Genomic DNA, 19,654 nt, shown 5'->3' on the forward strand with positions numbered 1-19,654 from the left:
GCTGCCCAGAAAGGTGCCCACTTCTTCCATGCCAAGGTCAGGACTGGAAGTCCTCTGGAGCAGCCAAGGACTGCCCTCTGCCTCTGCAGACACGCCAACCTCTCTGCCCATCTCCCTCTGGCCCTTTGGCTGGCACTCGGCTGTCACAGCCAGGGGGCACTGTAAGAGGCAGCGGTGGGGGGTCCTGAGCCCTCTGGCCAGGGAGTCCGTCTGGGCAAGGCTCCGAGCAGAACCCGAGGCATCTTCTCCGCGCAAGGAGGGTTTGCACTGCCCACCATTCATTATAAAAACCAAAATTTGAAATTTAATTCTCTGAACCACACCAAGCACAGATGTATCCGCACACATACACACACACACACACAGCCCAACAACTGGCATTCGGGGAGGCCTGGGCCGTTGCTTCTGCTCCGCTGTCCGTCTCCCCTTGTGCCAAAAGCTCTTTCGGGCTTCCTGCCAGGCTGCTCTCTCTCTCTCTCTCTCTCTCTCTCTCTCTCTCTTTCTCTCTCTCTCTCTCAGCACGGCCGTCCCGGGGAGCCCGGTGCCTCCCCCGTCTGCTGAGCTTCGGCTTCCTGGGAGAGACGGGGGTGCCAGGGGCTGCAGCCCTTCCCCCACTGGCAGCTCCCCAACGAGTCCAAACTCCGCAGCCTCTGGCAGGCAGCCTGTTTGCAGCTGCGGGTGGGACTGCCGGGCCTCTGATGCCAATTTCCGGCCAATAAGCAGCGCAGGTCCACGGTGGCTGGGGAGGGCAGGGTGCCCTGGAGAATCAACAGCAGCTGCAGTGGGTGAGGTCCATGGTCCCGTGGCTGGGGGAGGAGGCTGACCTGCCAGGCGGAGGCAGAGCTGTGCTACAAGATCTGGCCTTCTGCAGGGAGGGAGGGAGGGTTAGAGAGAGAGGGACAGAGAGAGAGAGGCTGGTCAACACAGAACGGAAACCAACATCTGTCTTAGATAACAGGGTTGGAAGGGACCTTGGAGGTCTTCTAGTCCAACCCCTTGCTCAAGCAGGAGGCAAATGGCTGTCCACTCTCTTCTTGAAAGCCTCCCGTGACAGAGCCCCCAGCAACCTCTGGAGGGAAGCTGTGCTTGTAGGTCTCCTAGGACAGGCAGCCTATCAACAACCGGACCCCCCAAATCCCCAGCCTCCTTCAGCTCAAGCAGCCCCTGGCTTCGTGCTGGGACCAAGGCCTTGACCCCTGTGGACCGGACCTCTGCCCACAAGACACCTGGATCTTTTCTCTCCAGCTGCAGGGCCCCCCCAGCCACCTCTGGCCTGAACAAAGGTCACGGGATTAAAAACAATTCAATTCTGGGGACCCCCATTGGACCCCTGGGAACCTTCCACCTCCCGGAGGCCTCCAGTGGATGGGGAGCCCCCCAAAAGAGCCCTCCCCACTGATTGGATAGCAACAGAAGGGAATCTTTGGAGTTCAGGATTGACCTGTGGGGTCCTTGGTGCTCTGTGAGCTGAACTGTTTCCTTGCCAACGTTTCACAACCCAGCAAGGTAACACCATCCACGCCAGAAGGGGGTGTGGAGCTTTCTCTTTGCTTATATATACAGTGACCTGCCCTGATTTGATTGTTCCTCCAGGATCCTCTCCTCGGCAGGGTCCCAACTGTTCCCCCTTCTTGACGGGGTCCCACCAACCGAGGGGAGGGGGAGGGGCTGAAATCAACTTTCCTTCGCTACCAGTTCAGGCAATGTGAGCGCGCCAGAGGTGGGTTGCAAATCCCGGCCCTACCGGTTCGCTTGTGCCTGCGTGTGTGCTTGTGCGCCTGCAATGCAGGACCTTTGATTCCCAATAATCGGCTGTGAAACGCAATTTAAATTAGCTGGAAAGCAGGAGGATTCTAGCTAATATAAATTGTGCCTCACAACTGATAGTCAGAAACACCGAACTGGTAGCATTTTCTTTTACTACTGGTGGCCTTTCACTCCTGGGGGGATGGGGGGGGAACTGTACTCACTGGGCAAGGCCTTCAGGTGGGTGGCAGCTGAGAGCAACTCCTGGTGCTTGTCGGCCTCTTTGCTCTGTTTCTTCGCCCGGATCCTTTCCACGGAAAGAGGGGAGAGAGGAGAAGAAAGATGGAGAAACTCTCCCAACACAGGGGCTTTCCCCAAAAACCCACCCAAGGGGCTCATTCTGAGGAAGCTTGGAGGGAAAAAGACCAATGGTCCCAGCTGGCTCTGGGGGAAGCCCCCTTGGGGCAACCATGACCTCCTCCAGGTCTTCCTCCAAGAGGCTTCTCCCCTCAGACCGAGGCTGCTTGCTGAGCCCAGAGGGCAAGCAGGCTCTCCAACCCGTCCGTCCTGTCTCCAGCTGTTCCACCTACCACACCAGGAAGGCGAAGAGCAGCAGGGCCACCAGGGCAAAGAAGGCGAAGACCCCAAGCGACACCAGCGTGGCCACCTTCTCCAGGGAGTCCCCCTGCCCTGCTGGAGACAGAAGACCTCCCTTCAGCTCCATCACCCTGCGGGCACCCCCTTACAGCTGTCGCCCTGCCCCTTACAAGTCAGGGGCAGAGGCGGTGGGGGCCCAATCCAGGCCAGGCCAGCAAGAGGGGGCTGCAGGGCCACACACACACACCCACACACACACACACACAGTGTGATGGGAATCTAAATATCTTTGCAGAGATCTTCATCCTTCAAAGCAAATATCCTGGGACTTGTTAAAATATTCATGACTGGGAGAGACACGGGAACAAGGTCAGCCAATGAATAGGCATAGCAATTAAGTCAGCCAAGGGGAGCTTAAACAATAAAACTGAAACTTTAGCAGTCTGCTGCTCTGAGAAGTAAACTAGCCGTCTGCCTGGGCTTGTCTGCTGAAATGAAGCTAACTGCTTGTGTTTGCCTGTAACTCTCCTGCCTCGAGTTTCCTTGGAAGAACCTCCTGTTGGTATTGTACATTTATTCACCTATTCTTATGTATATAAAGAAGTTAATGAATCCTGATGCATCAGTTATCTGTGTGCGCTTTCTGGATTTGAATGTATGCAACGAACTCGGACAGGACTGAAGGGTGAGCATCTCGGGCCTTGCTCTCTCTGCCAACCTCGGTTTCAACCCCCCACCCACCCCCACGTACCGACTGGCTCGTTGTCGGGGGCTGGCGAGGGCTCTTCAGCTGGCGGGTCCAGTTCAAAGGTGTCTGGAGCAGCTTCACTGGGCTCAGCGACCTGCCCTGCAAGAGGGAGAGACACAAAATTGGACCCAGTCCTCCCCACCCCCCCTGACCCACTGGCTCCGTGGAGAACAGGAAGGGGCAAACTATGGGGACTTTAGGACCTCTGGACTTCAACTCCCAGAATTCAGGAATTCTGGGAATTGAAGTTCACAGGTCCTAAATAGGATAGGATAGGATAGGACAGAATGGGAATTAGAATGGGAAATAAGACAAGATACATTCATCAGGAATAAAAAGATACAGCACTTAATGATAGACGTAGGGTACAAATAAGCAATCAGGAAACAATGAATATCAATATAAATCATAAGCAACGAATTACAGTCCTGCAGTCCTAAGTGGGAGGAGATGCGGGATAGGAACGATGAGAAAGACTAATAGCAATAGTAATGCAGCCTTAGGGAATAGTTTGACAGTGGGGAGGGAATTATTTGTTTAGCAGAGCGATGGCATTTGGGAAAAAGCTCTCCTCGTGACTAGTTGACTTGGTGTGTGGTGCCCTATAGCATCGTTTTCAGGGTAGGAGTTGAAAAAATTTACGTCCAGGATGCGAGGGGTCTGTAGATATTTTCACAGCCCTCTTTCTGACTCGTGCAGGGTAAAGGTCCTCAGTGGAAGGCAGGTTGGTAGCAATGGGTTTCTTCTGCAGTTCTGATTCTCCTCTGGAGTCTGAGTCTCTGCCTTGTTGGGTTGTGCAGAGCCCAATCCAGACAGTTGTGGAGGTGGAGATGCGCAGTTGCCCACCTCTGGTGTAGAGGCTGAGAAGGCCCAGCAATACCCACAGAGGGGGCCCAGAGCGATCACACCAGGCCCAGAATCCCCAGCCTGCATCCCTTCGTCTCCCTTGGGCTTAAACCACGGTTCTCGCAGCCTCCTTCCAGCCCCAAATGCCCCCATGCGGGAACAGCCTGTTGGCCCTGGATCCACCCGGCTGCGTCTCCCACGGACCCGTTTAACAGATGGAAAAATGAAGGGAAAGAAACGGGGGGAAAGAAACAGCCAGGGGAAGGCCTAGGCTGCGGCATTATTCCTCTCTGCAAATACAGCCAGTTCTCGACTTATAACCATTCGTTTAGTGACCGTTCAAAGTTGCAATGGCACTGAAAAAACTGACCTAGGGCCATTTTTCACACTTAATGACCATTGCTGCATGCCCCCCTGGTCACATGATCAAAATTCAGACGCTTGGCAACTGACTCACATTTACGACGGTTGCAGTGTCCCGGGGTCACATGATCCCCTTTTGCGACCGTCTGAGAAGCAAAGTGAACGAGGAAGCCAGATTCACTTAACAACCTTGTGACTAACTAGAGAACTGCAGTGATTCACTTAAGGACCATGGCAAGAAAGGAGCAAAAATTGGAGCAAAATTCACTCAACGAGTGTCTGGCTTAGCAACAGAAATTTTGGGCTGAATTGTCATCGTAAGTCAAGGTCCACCGTGTAGGTTTCTCCTCTCCCCGTTCCCTCCAGGTGGTGCCCTTTCCCTGCCCTCACCTGCAGCCGGCCAGCCCCGTGCCTCCGGGCTCCACTCGCTCCAGCTGCCGGCATCCAGGAAGTCCTTGGCGCTGACCTGCACCGTGTGCTCCAGGCCCATGACGGCGTCCGTGATCACCTCTGACACGTTGCTGGTTTCCACCTGCCGAGTCAGGAGGCGGCCCCATCAGCCCCCCTGAACTGACTGCCCCCCCTCCACCAGCGCCCCCAAATGCACCTTCCCGGAAGGGCCCAGAAGCGCCCATGTGCAAGCGGGGAGCCCCTCCCTGCCCGAGACCCCCACCCGCACTGCCCCCCCGGACTCACCATGGACCAGGAGTCGTGGAGGACCGGCCGGTAGCGCAGCCGGAAGTGGAGCTGGAAGGAGGGCTCCTGGGGCCAAGAGGAGGGGTACTTCCAGCGGACGCGCAGCCGTCGGGGGGCCAGGGGCACCGGCTCCACCCGGACATGCTCTGGAGGATCTGGCTTGGCTGGAGGGGAGGCAGAGGGGGCGGAGCTAAGACCCCAAAGGGGGAACAAGGCAGGGGCCCCCATGCCTTCCCCCATTATCTGGGCCCAAGCTCCATTTATCTGGGAAGGTTGAGGCACCGTCTCACTCTTGGGGAATTTCTACTACCTCCTCCAGTCCTATGTTTAATTTATTTATTGTATACTTATAACATGTATATTTACTGTTCAACTATTTTAATATGACTGTACACCGCCCCAAGTCTCTTTTGAGAGAGGGGCGGTCTAGAAATCCAATAAAGTTAAGTTAAGTTAAGTTGGGGGACTGGCCCACCCCCCACCCTGGCAGAGGAGGAAGGGTATCCTGGCTGGGGGTGGGTTTCTACAAGGTCCCTCTCTGCTGTGGCTCTTGTGTCCCCCCCTCCTCCCCCAGTGTGAGGTCAGCCCCGACCCCACTGACCCCCTGCAAGAGCCTGAAGACTCTGCCAGTTGCCTTGGGGCAATTTTCACTTTGGGGGGGGGGGGAAGTGGTTGAGATTAATAATAGATCCCACCTGCCCCCCCCACCCTCGCGCAGCCTACTCCCTCCCTCCCCTTTAGCTTTATTTATAGCTGATAATTTGCATTTTTATAATGTTTTCCTCTGATTATCTACATGCAGGTAATCCTCAACTTACAATAGTTCATTTAGTGACTGCTCAAAGTTACAACAACACGGACAAAAGGGAACTATGACCCTTATGACCACTGCAGCATCCCCCTGGTCACATGATCAAAATTCAGATGCTTGGCAACTGACTCATACTTATGACGGTTGCAGAGTCCCAGGGATTCACTTAACAACCATGTGACTAATTTGACAGATGCAGGGATTCACTTAAGAACCGGGGCAAGAAAGGAGGTAAACGGGGGCAAAACTCACTTAACAACTGTCTCACTTAGCAACAGAAACCTGTTGGGCCCAATTGTGGTCGTAAGTTGAGGACTAACTGTAAAGCAAAGGAAAGCTGATGGAGCTGATGTAAGCACATTGGCAGTTTCGCTTAGCAACGGCTCCACTTAATGCCCTGGTGGCTGGTCGCTAAGTGAGGACGAGGGGGGGGCTTACTGATGCTGTGAGCGATGATGTCCAGCAGGGCGAAGCTGGAGCCCAGAGGGTTCACCTCCGTCACATTCACACGGTAGGAGCTCCAGAACTGGGACTTGGCGACGGTGCAGGAGAGGGGCAGGCCGGGGTCCTGGACACAGGGACCCACCCTGCTGACCGGGGACCTGCTGGCACCAAGGCAAGAGAAAGCGTTCGTCCCCTGAGCTCTTGGCCAAGGGGAAATGGCGACGCGAACTCCCATCATCCCCAGCCGCTAGTCAACAATCTGGGAAAAAGAGGTTTACGCAAACCCATTGGCGTTACCTGGTTTGACAGTAAAGATTGTGAGGAGTTTTATATCCAAATATATTCTATTCTTTATACTGCTTCCATTCTCCCTGAAACCATCTGACAGAATCCACAAGGGTCCGAGAATCAGTTAATCAACTAAAATTAGCAACCCCCCCCCCCAAATAAGGTACCCAGACCCAATCCACATATCAAAGGATAAGATCTGCAAACACAGAGTCAATTAAATTAATTCCTTCCTCCAGGAGGAACTGCATGTTCACAAGAGTAAACCTACCTACCTACACACACACACACACACACCTCCCTCAAGGGCCACCCTAGCATAAAGACACCTCAAGCTCCTCCTACACCCCACTTCCCTGCAAACTGTTTTGCTTTCGGGAATAAACCCGCCTTCTTTCCCCCCACCTGTCCGGATCTCCCTTTTATTACCCGGTTCCAGTTGGGACCCCAAATGCTCATCCTGACAACACCTGCAGGGAAGCCCACCAGAACCCACCAGAGGATCCTCTGACCGGATCGTTCGCTCTCTTAGATCCTTGGAGAAAAAAGCACTAACTGCAGTCAAAACTAGTTGCAGGCTGGGTAAACAGCAATTCCCAGAAGAATACATAATCATGATAATACACACTAGTAGTAGTGCATAATCCTTGGACTGCTATCCCTGTTTAGTTCCCAACAGCTGTGATCAACGCAGGTTTTCCCAGATACAGAGAGAAACTGAGGGAGGGTCTCCAAGGTTTATGACAGGCAATCCTCTGATGCTGCCATCCTGTGCTGAAATTCACATTGTTTTCCTATGGGTTCTGCGGGCGTGGCAGGGGAAGGATCCTGCAAAATCCCCATTCCCTCCCCACTCTGGGGCCAGCCACAGGTGGCATTTGCCGGTTCTCCAAACTACTCAAAATTTCCGCTACCGGGCCTCCGGAACCTGTCAGAACCAGCTGGATTTCACCCCTGGCAGGGCAGCACTCTGGACGCCAAGGGGGAAATCTGGGCCAGAGGGGCACAGATGTGGGCACAGAAAAGTTGGATGGGATGTGAGCGGCTGAAGGGCAGGGCCTACCTCAACTTGTCACTTCCGGGCGGCTGTTTCGTCCTGGGAAACGAGAAAGAGGAAATGAGAAGGAGGAGAAAGAGGGGAGATCCAACTGGAAAGACCCTCCCTCACCCCCGGGGCATCCGGAGGAAACGCCAGGCCTTTTTACCAGGACCCTGACTGGGCATCCGTGCCTTTGGGCAGCCGCACCCCAGACAGAGGCAGCCAAGGGGAGCCGGCCTCATCTTGACCAGGGGGAGAAAAGGACCCCGTGGGAGGGGCAGCCTCCTCTTCCCACGTGGGCGGAAAGGCCAGCCTGGCTGTGGCTTTCCCCTTTGAGATGGCTAAGACCTCAGGCAGGGTTTCTCCCCCCTCTCCTCGCCTGAATACAAGCCTAGCAAAAGCCCCCCAGTTGTGGCCCAAATGCCTCAGGGCCTCGCTTATCGTGGCCCCTCTCCACCCAACATGTGTCTCCCCTCCATGGCTGATGGGGTGAAGACGGTGGTCCTGAGACCATCCTTCTCGGCTCCGTTCAGGACTGTCCAGCGGCAGCCACAGCTCCCCTCGCCTTCCGGACGGATGCTCAGGAGGAAGGCCGGGCTCCAGGGCCAGAGGAGAAGGTGCAGGCTGCCTCCTCCCAGGGCTGAGGAGAACAGCCTGACTATCCACTTGGGGGGCGCAATGGAGACCTTCTGAGATGTTTGGGGAAAAGCCTCCGTTTGTTCCAAGAAGAGCTCAAGGGAAGTCCTTCGGATGGTGGTGGAGCTTCATCACTGGAAGCTTTTAAGAAGAGACTGGACTGCCATCTGTCAGAAATGGGGTAGGGTCCCTCCCAACTCTGTTAATCTGTTATAAGGTCCTCAGCTAGAGAGCAGAAGGACCATAAAGGAAGAGGTGGAGGAGGGGAAAAATCTTCTTCTTCCTTCTTCCTCTTCCTCTTCCTCTTTTTCTTCTTCCTTCTTCTTCCTCCTCCTCCTCCTCCTTACTCTGTCTCTCCAGCTCCCCCTCCAACATGCGGCTGGCCCCACAGATCTAGGCTCCCCTCCCCTCCCTAGAAACCCCCCTCCCCCAAAAGAGCCTTTCACAGCCCTCCTCAGCCCCACCGGCTCCTGCACAACCCAGCACACGCTCACGGATATACAGCTAAGTCACCTAAAGGTACTTTTCCCAAAGGGCAACTTACAATTCTCTGGACTTTCAAGTGGCCTTAAGTCTCCTGGATAGTCAACTTCCAACCACTAATCAAGGAGAGAAGTAACTTAGGAGAAATTTCCTGACAGTGAGGACAATTAACAGTGGAAGAGAAGTTGCCTCCAGAGGTTGTGAATGACCCAACACTGGAAGTTTGCAAGAAGAGACTGCATAATTGGACTAGGGGTTGGACTAGAAGACCTCCAAGGTCCCTTCCAACTCGGCTATTCTATTCTAGTTATTCTAGTTATTCTGTCCAGTTGCCTTCTGGAAAAAGCACCTTTGGGCCTGGATGATGGAGAACCTCCTGGACTTACAGGTAGCTGGTGATGTATCTGGTGGGCAGGTGTGTCTCGATGCTGGGGGTCCAGAAGCAGGAGAAGTTCTCGTAGTTGGAAGCTCGGCAGGAGACGGAGGGCGGCCCAGGGAGTCCTGTGGGCAAAGGGGGGGGGGGACACACGGCAACAATTGGTCCCAGGTCAGCGCCTCTCCGGTTCTGCAGGTGACTGATTCATCACTACAGCTGCAGATAGTCCTCAACCTATGACCACATCTGAGCCTAAAATTTCTGCTGTTAAGTGAGGCAGTTGTTGAGTGAGTTTTTCCCCCCATTTTACAACTCTGCCAACGCTGTTAAGCCAATCACTGCAGTCCTTTAGCTAGTCAAGCGGTGTTGAACCTGGCTTCCCCGGGCCTTCGCTTGTCAGAAGGTCGCAAAAGGGGGACTCACAGGACGCCAGGACAGTGTGACCGTCATACATACGAGTCAGTTGCCAAGCGCCTGAATTTTGATCCGCGGGGATGCCGCAATGGTCGTAAGTGTGAAAAACGGTCACTATAGGAACTGCTGTAAGTTGAGGAGTATCTACCCCACCCACCCCCTGCCCCCACTTCACTACTCAGTGGCTTCCTTAACCCAGAGAAGCTCAGAATGCTCCCCCCCCCAAAAGACAAATATTATTCCCTCCCACCACCAGACTCAGACTTACGGCCGACCCGGAGTGCCAGGGAGCCCAGGAGAAGCCCACCGCCATCCCTGCAGCTGTAGGTGCCTTCGGAGGAGAGGTCCACGTGGCTCAGGAGCAGCCGGCCCTGCTGGACCTTGGAGTCGGGGGGCAGCCCGGAGCCCCCATTCCACTGCCATCTGGGCATGGAGCTGAGGACACAGAAGAGCTGCCATGAGACCAGGGAAGGCGACCATCGGCTGGTGGGGGGGTGGGGGTGGGCGGGCGGTGGTCTTCCAGAGAGCAAACCAGGGGCCCCTCCCACATTCTCAAAGAAGACCAAAAAAGGTCATATAACATAGGTGGGTATAGGCTTAATTTTGCATTTCTTTCTTTCTTTCTGTGTCATTTTCATGTAGCGTACACTGGAGACCCTTTGAGAGCTGTATGCAATGAAATGTCATTTTAATGGGTGCCGATTAGTGTACATTAAAAGCGACAATCAAGTGTAAGTCTAAGCTGCAAGTTCCCCCCAATGGATGCCCCTCTCCGAAAGGGGGGCCCACCAACTGCCACCAATGCTGCTCCCCCTCCCGATCCCTTCCCTGCAGCTGCCTTCAAGAGCCAAGTTTTTAACTTGATTAAAAGTTATATCAATACCTATTGGATTATACAATGGTGGAAAAGCAGGTAAAAAAAAAAACTATGTTAGCATGGAGTAGGAACTTTGGTTACAGCATAGATTTGGACAATTGGCAAGACTTATGGGAAAGTTAACCCTAGTCACCTCGTATAAGGAAAACGTATACAAGACGTTCTATAGGTGGCACATCCCACCCACAAGATTAGCTAAAATTAATAAAAACGTATTGCCAAAATGTTGGAAATGCAATGTTGCGCTAGGAACTTTCTAACGTATGTGGTGGGAGTGCCCAAAAGCTACGGCCTTTTGGCACCAGATAGGAAAGCATTTGGAAGAGATGTTAAATCAGAGGATGGAGTTGAGGCCAGAACTATTTTTATTAGAGATCACAAAAGAAAAATATGGTAAAGGTGGATTATATTTAATGCTGCATATTTTAACGGCGGCAAGATTGGTTTTTGCACAAAAATGGAAAAATAAAGGGACTCCCTCGGAACAAGAAATAATAAATATGATACTGACGTGCGCAGAAATGGACAGACTGACTCTAGAGCTCAAAGAAAAGGGCGAGACGGAATATCATGAAATCTGGGATAAATGATACCAATGGTTAGAAATGAGGGGAAAAGGTCAGGACAGAAAAGCACAGACAAGTTAAGAATTGGGAAATATGGCATTAAGAAGGTGTGACAGGTAGGAATTGGATATGTATTTATATGGTTAGTAATTATATAAAAGAAAGGATCAACGGGAAGTAATCTGACTGACTACACTTACCTATGTAATGGATATAAAATGTAATTGTTGTAAGATCTAATCACTGTATGGAAACGTTTGTGCCAGAAATGTTGCACTATGTCTAATGTTTTTTAATGTTTATCTAATAAAAACTTTTAAAAACTTTTTAAAAAAGCAAACTTCCCACCAAGTCTTCAGGAGAACTAAAGCAATTAACCAACCAAATTAATTACTTAAATTAATTAATAAATTAACTAATAAATTAACTAAATAAACCAAAGAAGAACTATGTACGAGGAGACTGGGACAGTTCCTTGCCTGAAATGGTGTAGGATCTCCTGCTTGAGCAGGGGGCTGGACTAGAAGACCTCCAAGGTCCCTTCCAGCTCTATTCCGATTCTGAACTAAAAGCAGCCTTCCCTTCACAACTGCCTGGTGGCAAGGCAGAGGGCCGTGCCAAGAAGGAGGCTTCTTTTGGGTGGTGGGGAGAGGGCGTAAAGGACAGTTAAGTTCAGGAGGAACAAGGCAGCCAAGGACTTTCCCCAGCGGGAAGGGAGGGGGCTTCGGGGGGGGGCTTCTGTGCCAATGCCCACAAAGTGGGGCTCAGGAGGGCGAAGGGACCAGCCGCTTCCCTTGTGGCTTCCTATGCGGAGAGCTGGTTTCCCACCACAGGCACGGCTGGCACGCTAGAGCGGGCATGCCCCAGGCTGGTACAGATGGGGGAATATTCCTTTATATTTGAAATATATTACCTTCAAATCTATGAAACTCAATCTAGGGTTTATTTTCCCCAAATGGTTTATATAAAACTGAAAATGTTGATGGATGCTTTAGAAAAGGCTTTTTTGAAAAACACTTTTGTAGGTCGGAGGCAGAAGATCGAAAGGGTCCTTCAAATACAAGAGAATATTTGTCGCTGAGGGTTGAATTATGCCGCTCTCTGAGCCTGGCTGTTTCTTTGGCAGACGTTTCATGGCCCCACTAGGTCACACCATCAGGACAGGTGAGTGTGGGGTTTTGTTTCCTAGTACTTCCTTGACGTTGGGTATTGTTCTTGGCTTGTTTGTCTGGAGTTAATCCTTGCTTACCTGGGTGTTGACTGATGTGTTTTGTTTCCTTCTTATCATTCTTTTGAATGATGTGTAAATGATGTTTCTCTTTATGTGTCAAATGGCGGCTGATTGGTCTGAATGCTTCTGGGAATCCTAGAACATTTTGGGGAGAACCTAGAAAACTTACAATCCTAACAAATAGGGACCACGCCCCATGTTCCCTCACACTGATGACGTTCCCTCGTCTGATAATGAAATGTCTGCCAGAAAACCACCAAACTCAGAGAGCGACAAGAGTCCTCTTCCTCTTTCTTCCCCTCTTCCTCCTCTTATTTCTCCTCCTCCTCCTTCTCTTTCTCCTCCTCTTTTCTCTTCTTCCTCTTCCTTCTCCTCCTCTTATTTCTCCTCCTCCTCCTTCTCTTTCTCCTCCTCTTTTCTCTTCTTCCTCTTCCTTCTCCTCCTCTTATTTCTCCTCCTCCTCCTTCTCTTTCTCCTCCTCTTTTCTCTTCTTCCTCTTCCTTCTCCTCCTCTTATTTCTCCTCCTCCTCCTCCTCCTCCTCCTCCTCCTCCTCCTCCTCCTCCTCCTCCTCCTCCTCCTCCTCCTCCTCCTCCTCCTTTCTCTTCCTCCTCCTCCTCCTCCTCCTCCTCCTCCTCCTCCTCCTCCTCCTCCTCCTCCTCCTCCTCCTCCTCCTCCTTTCTCTTCCTCCTCCTCCTCCTCCTCCTCCTCCTCCTCCTCCTCCTCCTCCTCCTCCTCCTCCTCCTCCTCCTCCTCCTCCTCCTCTTCCTTCTCCTCCTCTTATTTCTCCTCCTCCTCCCCCCTTCCTCCCTTCTAGCACTGATGAAGTTACCTAGTTGGGTAAAGACTAGGTTAAAAAAACCTGGTTAAAACCAAGCTCAGAGACCCAGTGGGAGCCACAGATGGGCACCAAAGGCTTCAGAAAGCCGTCAAATGAGAGAAATCTGCACGTAGGTGAATCTCCATCAGGGAACAGCTATTTTTCTGCAGGAATGCCTGCAACAGCTTCTCTGCCCACCAGGGTCACAACTCAAACCTCCGCTAAGCTGCCCAGCTGGATGGAAAAAGAGCTCAAGGAAGCAGCTGAGAAACGATGAGGATCCTGGATGCTCACCTCAGACTAAACAGGCCAGAACCCCAAGGAGCCTCTGGAAGAGACTCTTGCCCGGAAGACACAAAAACGCTGCCAACCCACATCAAGGCTGCATCTCTAAGACAAAAAGAAAAAAGAGGCTCCCTCTAAACCCCTCAATCAAAGAGGCACCTGAATCCAAACTGGTTTGTCAGCATGTCCACATTTACACCCCCTTCAAAAGTGACAATTAAAACAATCTAGGAAGGAAAGCAAAAGACCAGCACTTGTCCCTTCTGGCATCAGCACCAGACAAAGGATCAGGGGGAAAACAATCATCAAGGACTCAACAAGGAAGAAACTGCAACTGGCATCAAAACTGGCAGGGCAAGCGGCTGCATATAAAAAGGAACTCCACCCTCCCTGGCACTGAAGGCGCTCCCTAGTCTGGTAATGAAATGTCTGCCAGCCAATAGCCAAGGTCATTTCTCCTGAACGTTTGGCCTCTTAAGAATGGAGGGGCACTAAGAGGTCCACCACAACTCGCCCTGACCAGCTCACCCCAACCAACTCACTGCAGCCAAAGGGCCGAGGCCAACCTGCCACGGGAAAAGAGCAAGGCTCCTACTGAAGAAATGGCGGAATAGAGTCGTTAAAGGAGAACAAAGGAGGAACAAAATGAAATGTGAATGACAACAATTAAAACAAATTTCTAATGGTTTTAAATAATTGAATTGAGCTGTTGAATTGTCCCATTCCGTAACAGGGGTGTTGCCCCATTCCATCAAAGCCCTGGAGGCCAAAACATATGAAGAACAGCTGCAGGATTTGGGAATAGCCAGTCTAGAGGAAAGAAGGCCTGGGGGAAGACGGGGGACACACGACAGCAGCCTTCCAGCATTGGAGGGGCCACCACAAAGAAGAGGGGGGGGCAACCTAGTCTCCAAAGCACCAGAAAAGCAAGAAACAATGGATGGAAACTAATCCAGGAGAGAAGCAACCTGGAATTAAGGAGAAACTTCCTAAGAGTGAGGATAGTTAACCAGTGGAACTGCTTGCCACCAGCAGTTGTGGGTGCTCCATCACTGGAGCAGTGAGAGATGCTTAAGAAGAGACTTGACAACCACTTATCTAAAATGGCAGAGGGTTTCCTGCTTGAGCAGGGGGCTGGACTAGAAGATCTCCAAGCTCCCTTCCAGCTCATTCCATTCCATTCCATTCTATTCCATTCTATTATATTCTAGGTTTTAATAGACTCCTTGTAAACTGGGATGGACAGCAGGTACTTTCAATTGCCTTGAGGATCACCTTGGGGGGTCTTCCACCCCTCCGCTGGACAGATCCTGCACAAGACACCTGGATGGGACCAGGATCGGGCCTGCTCAGGTACCTACCTTGGACTTGCTCCGGGGCAGGTCAGGACCACATCACTCCCCAGCTCGGCATAGGTCACCCCTGGAAGAAAAGGCGGGGGACATGAGATTGGGGGCTCCAGGGATCACAAGGCTGCTGGCGAAGGTTGCAGCCCCCTCTTTGGCCTTAAGGCTGGGACCTTCTCTGTGATGGGCCCGACCCTCTGGAATGACCTTCCCCCTGATATCAGAACAACTACAGATCTCCGCTCCTTCCGCACGAAGCAAAAAACCCACCTGTTCAATTTAGCCGGCCTGGCCTAATTCCAGCTTCCCACCCCAAGCCTGTATTTTTAAATTCGATGGGTTGGTTTTAGGTCGTGTTTTAATTTTTAACAATTTGTACAGGGCTTTAGGTTTAATCTGGTTTTAAGGGTATTTATTATGTATATGGTTTTTTAATGTGGTTCCTGTACACCGCCCCGAGTCCCTTCGGGGAGAGGGGGCGGTCTAGAAATCAAATAAACTTAAACTTGAACTTGAACCTTGCAGCCCCTCTTCCCTCCCCCTTACGAAGGGGGCTGGGATGCCCCTGCCCCTCCCCCTGCCCCTCTCCACTCAGCCCTCCCCCCCAGCCCTGGCTGAATGGAGGGGCCTCACCTTCTTCTCCCCAATCTCCTGAGGTGGTGACGGAGGCAGCTGCCAGCACCATGGCAAAAAGGACCAGGCCTCTGCTCACCCAGCGGGTGGGGCTCAGCATCTAAGGGACCAAAAGGGGGGGGGGGGAGAAAAAAGAACAACATCAGGAGGGGGGTGGCTAAAATTGGAATGCTGTCAGGGTCCCTCTTCCAAACCAGGTGACCTTCCTTCCCTCTTTCTTCTCTCACCTTCCTTCCATCCTCCTTCCTTCCTCCCTCTCTTCCTCTCCTTCCTCTTTCTCTCCTTCCCCCCTCCCTCCCATCTTCTTTTCCCTTCCTTCCCATCTTCTTTCCACTTCCTCCCTCCCTCCCTCCCTCCCACCTTCCTTCCTTTTTCTCTTCCTCTTCTTCTTTCCATTTTTTCCTTCCTTCAAACTTTCTTCTCTCTCTCTCTCCTTCCTTCCATCCTCCCCCCCTCTATCTTCCTCCTTCTTTCTTCCTCTCCTCCCTCTTTCCCTCTCCTTCCTTCCTCTCTTTCTCTCTCTCTCCTTCCTTCCTTCCTTCCTTCCTTCCTTCCTTCCTTCCTTCCTTCCTTCCTTCCTTCCTTCCTTCCTTCCTTCTTCCCTTCCTGTAAAGAGATCTACCAAAACATCAGGAAGGATCTGGCTGTCCAAGGGACATGGGCCTGTCTGACCAAAACATGCCAGCTTTTCGCTGGTGAAAGTTGATGGAAAGTCAAACAGCTGCTCCCGCTGGGCAAACATTGGCACAGGAGAAATCGGTGGCAGGCAAGCAGGAATGGAAACAGAGGTACCCCTCCCCCCTCTGGGCAGGTGTCACCTTTGGGCATGTTTGGTTTCAGGAGATAAGGGGGGGAGGGGCATTTGCACTTAGGCACACAAAGCTGGGTGAGGCGGGGGGGGGGAGGGAGACACAGCAAACTGTGAGGGGCTGGGGAGATGCCACTGGCAGAGATCCAGGTCTTCCCCCAATTGCCCCATCCCCATCCTGGCCCAGCTGGAGATCAGCTGCATCCCCCTCCCCCGCTTAGTCAGACTTTGTTACCTTCCTTTGAGGATCAAAGTAGCGCACACAAGATAAAACAAAACAGACCCACACTCACAGGCCCCCTCTTCCTTTTTCTGCCCTCCCCACCCCCACCCCCATCTGGGCTCCTGAAATCTGATGCACAACCTCCCCCCCTCCCCCACACCCCTGTGGCAGATATCAGGCACCCCCTTCCAAGACCCCCAGGCATTTTTGCAGTAGGGGGGGGGCGCCACCCCCTGTGCTCCCCCCACCCCCCCTGCGCATGCGCAGCAGAGACCCTAAAATTAGCGGGCTGCTGGGAGGCACGTGCACATGGGTGGCATAGCTGAGCTGGGGCAATGGCTGGCCACATGTGCCTTAGGTTTGCCATTACGGCTTTAGGATGTCCTGCTCAAGCAGGGGGTTGGACTAGAAGACCTTCGAGGTCCCTCCCAACACTCTTATTCTGAGTCCCACCTACGTCTTTTACTTTAGCACCTGATCAGAGCCACAGCTGTGAGGGGACTCCGTCCTCCCCTCCAGAATCCCTGCTTCTGACGGAGCCCCCTTGCCTCCCCTCCCCCCCACCCGTAGCACCCTAGGACGGCTGAGTTTTATACAATAATACAATAATACAATAGTAGAGTTGGAAGGGACCTTGGAGGTCTTCTAGTCCAACCCCCTGCCTAGGCAGGAAACCCTATACTGTTTCAGACAAATAGCTATCCAACATCTTTTGCCCGGCCCCACAACCTGCTCAGGGTTCCCCCCCCCACCTTCTTCCAAGCGGCACCAAGCGGCTTCCAGGCAGCTCGGCCCCGGATGTCCTGGCATGAACTGCCGAGCCCAACAGGTGTGCCCCGTCTCAGGTGCCAATCCCGTGCCCGCTGCGCAGAGAACCAGGCACCCGGATGGCGCCACGGGGGATTGCGAGGACCGCTGCAGTAAACACATTAAAGCTTCAGCGTTCAGCAAGAGACCAACCGAAGACTTCAGAAGAGGATGGAAATGTTTCTGCCCCTTGCTGGCTCTGGACTGGGACCGAGGCTGAACTGTTCCTCCATCACAGCCCCAGGCTAAGCACTGCTCCGGTCTGCAGCAGCCCGGCCCCTCCTGAACCCCCCAACCGCAGCCCAGACCAGCCCAGGGGCCCCTCCCCACAGGCACCAAGAGGGAGACCGAATCCCCTCTAATCCCTTGGGGGTTTTGCCACTCCTCCCAAGCAGGCAGATTTTTCTGCCTGAACCGAGGAGTCTGGAATCGTTTGACATGGAAAAAACAACATGATCTCCAGCCCATAATGGATCGGCCTGTTTATTTAGACGGAGATTCCACAGGCGGCCAAAAGGGAGGGAGGGAGGGAGGGAGGGAGGGGGGCAAAAGGCGGAAAATTTGCACAGAAGGGCAGGCCGAGCTTCCTCTCGGCTGCTTTCGCTCCTTAGAAACCACGGAAAAATTGGAATGAAAAATTTGGAATGAAAATTATAAATTGACAATGGCAGTAGCCTACAAGGAAAATATGTATAAAATGTTCTATAGATGGTGTTAGATACTTGCTCTAACTTCAGTGGTTTCCACCCAGGTCCTCTGTTCCCACTGGACTTTAATCCTATTGGTCGAAGGGTCTGATAGCTCCCTATAAAAGAGCTGCTGTCAGACTCAACCTTCGCTGGATGGTCCTCACTTGTTGTACTTAATAAAGAGCGGTTGTTACCGTTAACAGCCACTGTGTGTGCATATCCATTACCCAATCTAACAGATAATAATAATAATAATAATTTGGATTTATTAGCCGCTCCCTTTCCAAGTAGGACTCGGGGCGGCGTACAATGGAGCATAAAACATAAAAGATATATAACAGCACATAAACATACATAAATACAAAACACACATACACGCATACACGGAGGAGGTAACAAATTTCATCATTTAGACAGCTAAAAATCAGCATTAAAATACCCCAAATTGTAAAAACCCAATATGCAATTAAGAATTAATATTTAAAGACAATTTAAAAAACAGTTAGGAGGAATAAGAGAAATTACGATTGAGCCAGGCCAGATAATTGAAAGAGGTGGGTCTTCAGCTGTACACGGAAGGAGCGGAGATCGGAAGTAATCCTGATGTCACGGGGGAGGTCATTCCACAGGGCTGGGCCCACCACAGAGAAGGCTCTGCTCCTGGGTGTCGCCCCCCGGCACTGTTTGGCGGACGGCACCCGGAGAAGTCCCTCTCTGTGTGAGCGAATTGGTCGTAGGGATGTGTGGGGCAGGATGCGATCCTGCATATAACTAGGCCCTGTGCCATGAAGCGCTTTAAAGATCATAATCAAAACCTTGAAACGCACTCGGTAGACCACAGGAAGCCAGTGCAGCTCGCGCAGGAGAGGTGTTACAGGGGAGTATCTAGTCCTCCCCATAATCACCCGCGCGGCCGCGTTCTGGACCAACTGTAGTCTCCGAGTGCATCTCAAGGGAAGCCCCATGTAGAGAGCATTGCAGTAGTCCAGGCGAGACGTCACTAGCGCATGGGTGACTGTGCGTAGGGCATCCCGGTCCAAAAAGGGGCGCAATTGGCGCATCAGGCGAACCTGATGGAACGCCCCCCTAGCCACGGCTGTTACATGATCATCCATGGACAACCGGGCATCCAGGAGGACGCCCAAATTGCGCACCTGTTCCATGGGGGCTAGTTGGACGCCCCCGATGGCCAGAGATGGAAGCACCTGGTTGAACCGGGAGGCCGGAAGCCACAGCCACTCCGTCTTGGCAGGGTTGAGTTTTAGTCGGTTGCCATCCATCCAGACCCGTACGGCCTCCAGACACCGGGACATCATTTCGACGGCCTCATTGGGGTGGTTCGGGGTGGAAATGTATAGCTGAGTATCATCAGCATACAGATGATATCCCACCCCAAAACCACGGATGATCTCGCCCAGCGGTTTCATATATGTGTTGAACAGGAGAGGCGAGAGCACCGATCCCTGTGGCACTCCACATGTGAGTGGCCTCCGGGTCGAGCTCTGCTCCCCTGCCAACACACGATGGCATCTCCCACCAGCGAGACTGGCTAAAATGCACCCAAACTTATCACCGGACTGTTGGAAATGTAGGCAAAAATCAAGGAACATATACCACAGGTGGTGGTTATGCCCAAAGGCTAAACATTATTGGAATAGAATAAGAAAATGGCTCGAAGAAATGACTAAACAGCAAATAGATATGAAGCTGGAATTACTTCTATTGGGAATACCTACAAGGAAATATGACCAAAAACCCACAATATTTAATTATACATATCATCACGGCAGCGAGAATAACATATGAAGAAAATTGGAAGAAGAAGAATGTGCCAACCGAGGGGAAAGTTATAATGAAAGTGGACAAATTTACAAAAGAAATAAA

The 19,654-nt window shown here is 52.2% G+C and overlaps 1 protein-coding gene across 6 annotated transcripts in view; it reads right to left on the reverse strand.

Moving 5' to 3' along the window:
* Positions 1-281: 281 nt before the first annotated feature.
* The window catches only part of IL11RA (interleukin 11 receptor subunit alpha), a 100,623-nt gene continuing 81,250 nt past the window's right edge, over positions 282-19,654 (reverse strand). For 3 of the 6 annotated variants that reach the window (XM_081942077.1, XM_081942079.1, XM_081942078.1), the window contains 12 exons: positions 15,244-15,343; positions 14,626-14,686; positions 9,756-9,922; positions 9,084-9,198; positions 7,603-7,635; positions 6,246-6,412; positions 4,997-5,160; positions 4,691-4,832; positions 3,095-3,190; positions 2,337-2,439; positions 1,971-2,053; positions 282-865 (listed from right to left, as the gene is read on the reverse strand). In XM_081942077.1, the coding sequence (XP_081798203.1) occupies positions 849-865; positions 1,971-2,053; positions 2,337-2,439; positions 3,095-3,190; positions 4,691-4,832; positions 4,997-5,160; positions 6,246-6,412; positions 7,603-7,635; positions 9,084-9,198; positions 9,756-9,922; positions 14,626-14,686; positions 15,244-15,343 (1,248 nt within the window). In that variant the 3' untranslated portion in view covers positions 282-848. Of the gene's footprint in view, positions 866-1,970; positions 2,054-2,336; positions 2,440-3,094; positions 3,191-4,690; positions 4,833-4,996; positions 5,161-6,245; positions 6,413-7,602; positions 7,636-9,083; positions 9,199-9,755; positions 9,923-14,625; positions 14,687-15,243; positions 15,344-15,865; positions 15,898-19,654 lie in introns of those variants that run through there. The other 3 variants (XR_014174439.1, XM_081942080.1, XM_081942081.1) reach the window with 3 other exon arrangements.

This window comes from Natrix helvetica (genome assembly GCF_964273705.1).
Source record: "Natrix helvetica genome assembly, chromosome: 2".
Lineage (NCBI taxonomy): Eukaryota > Metazoa > Chordata > Lepidosauria > Squamata > Natricidae > Natrix > Natrix helvetica.